This window comes from Oncorhynchus keta, chromosome 6, assembly GCF_023373465.1.
Source record: "Oncorhynchus keta strain PuntledgeMale-10-30-2019 chromosome 6, Oket_V2, whole genome shotgun sequence".
Classification (NCBI taxonomy): Eukaryota; Metazoa; Chordata; class Actinopteri; order Salmoniformes; family Salmonidae; genus Oncorhynchus; species Oncorhynchus keta.
The window spans coordinates 20,761,842-20,764,137 of NC_068426.1; the positions used below are offsets into that span (position 1 = coordinate 20,761,842).

The 2,296-nt window shown below is 40.3% G+C and overlaps 1 protein-coding gene across 1 annotated transcript; it reads right to left on the bottom strand.

The window, feature by feature from the left end:
- Positions 1-691: 691 nt before the first annotated feature.
- LOC118385657 (C-C motif chemokine 19-like) lies at positions 692-1,991 on the bottom strand. Its single transcript, XM_035772876.2, has 4 exons — positions 1,812-1,991; positions 1,437-1,557; positions 1,170-1,294; positions 692-1,034 (listed from the first exon to the last, which is right to left on the bottom strand). Exons 1-4 carry the CDS (start codon positions 1,870-1,872, stop codon positions 1,015-1,017), a joined length of 327 nt encoding a protein of 108 aa, XP_035628769.1. The 5' UTR covers positions 1,873-1,991; the 3' UTR covers positions 692-1,014.
- Between the last annotated feature and the right edge of the window lie 305 nt (positions 1,992-2,296).

Consider the following 2,296-nt stretch of genomic DNA (forward strand, 5'->3'; position numbering starts at 1 on the left):
ATTGGAGAGAGTTATGGTCCTTCTGTGGCTCAGTTGGTAGAGCATGGCGCTTGTAACGCCAGGGTAGTGGGTTCGATTCCCGGGACCACCCATACGTAGAATGTATGCACACATGACTGTAAGTCGCTTTGGATAAAAGCGTCAGCTAAATGGCATATATTATTATTATTATTATTATTATATTAGTTATGCTCGGCCACACCTTGGACCAGACCAAGTTCCTGCGCCTTTTCTTCGTTTGAGGAAATTAAACACAGAAGGTCCATAGATCATAACTATGGAATAAGGTTTATAAGAATAAGGAATAACACATTTGGTTAAAGTGTAAATCTGTCTTTAAGTGTGTTAATGCATTACTCGTAAAGTGCCAAGAGAGTTGTTCATGGCAGAGAAAATGTTATTGCACCGGCTCAGCCCTAAGTAAGTAGGTATGTAGGTTCATGCAGTGTTTAACACAGACTATAACTCAGATGTTTCCCTGTACCTATCCCTTGATGATGTTAGAACTTGCTCTACTGACACCAGAGACAACTGGCTGGAGTTGATCATTGTGTTTTATGAATGGATGTGAATATCTTGGAAATTGAACTACTAACTACTCCCAATAATGTTGTACAATGTAAAAACCATGGACAAATCTTTAACTGGACAAAATTAATACATAATTAATACTGAGATGAAAAACACAATATTTCTTTAAAAAAGCAAACACTTTATTTACATAAAATGTATCTATACAATACAAAATCCAGCTTATAGGGACGTAAAGTGACTGTGAGAAAGGTTAGAAAAGACGCAGTGTTTTTTTCTGCAGTACACGAAGTACACATGAAACAGTGTTGGTCAAAAAGAAAAATGGCAACCGGGAGAATTCAATCGATTCAACAGTATCACGGTGCATCCACCCTACAATGAGAACTAACTTCTAAAATGTCATTGACAAAATGTGTCCAACTGCTGATTATTGTTTCTTGCAGAACGTGTTCTGGAGCTCCATGTTCAGGGATCAGTCTTTCAGTGTCTACTGTTCTTGCCTGAGGAGAAATAATGCACAAGGAGAAACAGTTGAATACAGACACGGGTGGACCTTCACCGTTGATGGAAGAAAACGTTATCATTTATAGAATTGATTCATGTGAATTGCATCACACTTTAAGATAGAATCCCACCATTTTTCCCTTTTCTGGCCTTTCCATTCTGCGATTTCCTCTTCAGTTGCTTGATGAGTTTGGTCACCCAGTTGTTATTGGTGGCAGGAGGAGCACACAGTCTAAGATTCTTCCTCGTGACAAACCTGTTGGCAGAAGTAACTTAGATCAGACATAGTTCAAACAATGCAGTCACACACATCCAGAAAACATGAACTTGTGGTTAGGGTGATGTGTTACATTTGGCAACATATTGTACAAGTGTGTGGAATGATTAATGTTGCTTACACAGTGGCAGGTATCCGACATCCTCCACTGACTGTCTGGATACGGAATGACTTCACCACTCTGTGAGGAAGTTTGGCATCGGTTGTTGTCAGGCAGCAGTCCATTGCTTTATCTGTGTTTGCTGCAGACACACAAACACAGGTTAGACTATCCCCTCTGTATCTTTGTGTATTCTCTCTCTGGGTATGGCATTCTACTAAAATTACATTTCAACATTCTCCTGAGAAGACGAAGAGCGTATTCAGTTCCACAGATAACTAGTGATCAAGACACAGCATCATGTAACCAAGACGTTATTATAGTAGTTACTATGAAAACAACTTGAGGTAAAAGTAGTTAATAACAGTAGCTCTGCAGTAGAAGAGAGGATCTCACCTGCTGCATGGCTCCAGAGGACTGATGTCAACAGAAGAAGTGCAGCCAACCGTAAGGACATTCTGTCTTAGATGTTCTCTGTCTGTGTCTCAATATTTTAAACAAGGATCTGCAGATAAATGGGCTACTGTGGTCCAGGCACAGCTTTATATCCTCACCGTACAACTCCTTTCACTTTCACCCCCATCAAGTCACGCACCCATTTCCCGTAAACCATGCTTCAGCTCAGCACGCCCCTCAACTCTCACCTTTAAAACAAACAAAGATAAAGTAGGCTCTGCCAGTGCTTTTCCATGGAGTTGAAGGGTACTTTCTCTGCAGTTACAACTGGCGGAAATATCTGTAAATCATTCTCACCGTCGATGGGGAGATACAGTTGAAGTCGGAAGTTTACATACACCTTGGCCAAATACATTTAAACTCAGTTTTTCACAATTCCTGACATTTAATCCAAGTAAAGATTCCCTGTCAGTTAGGATCACCAC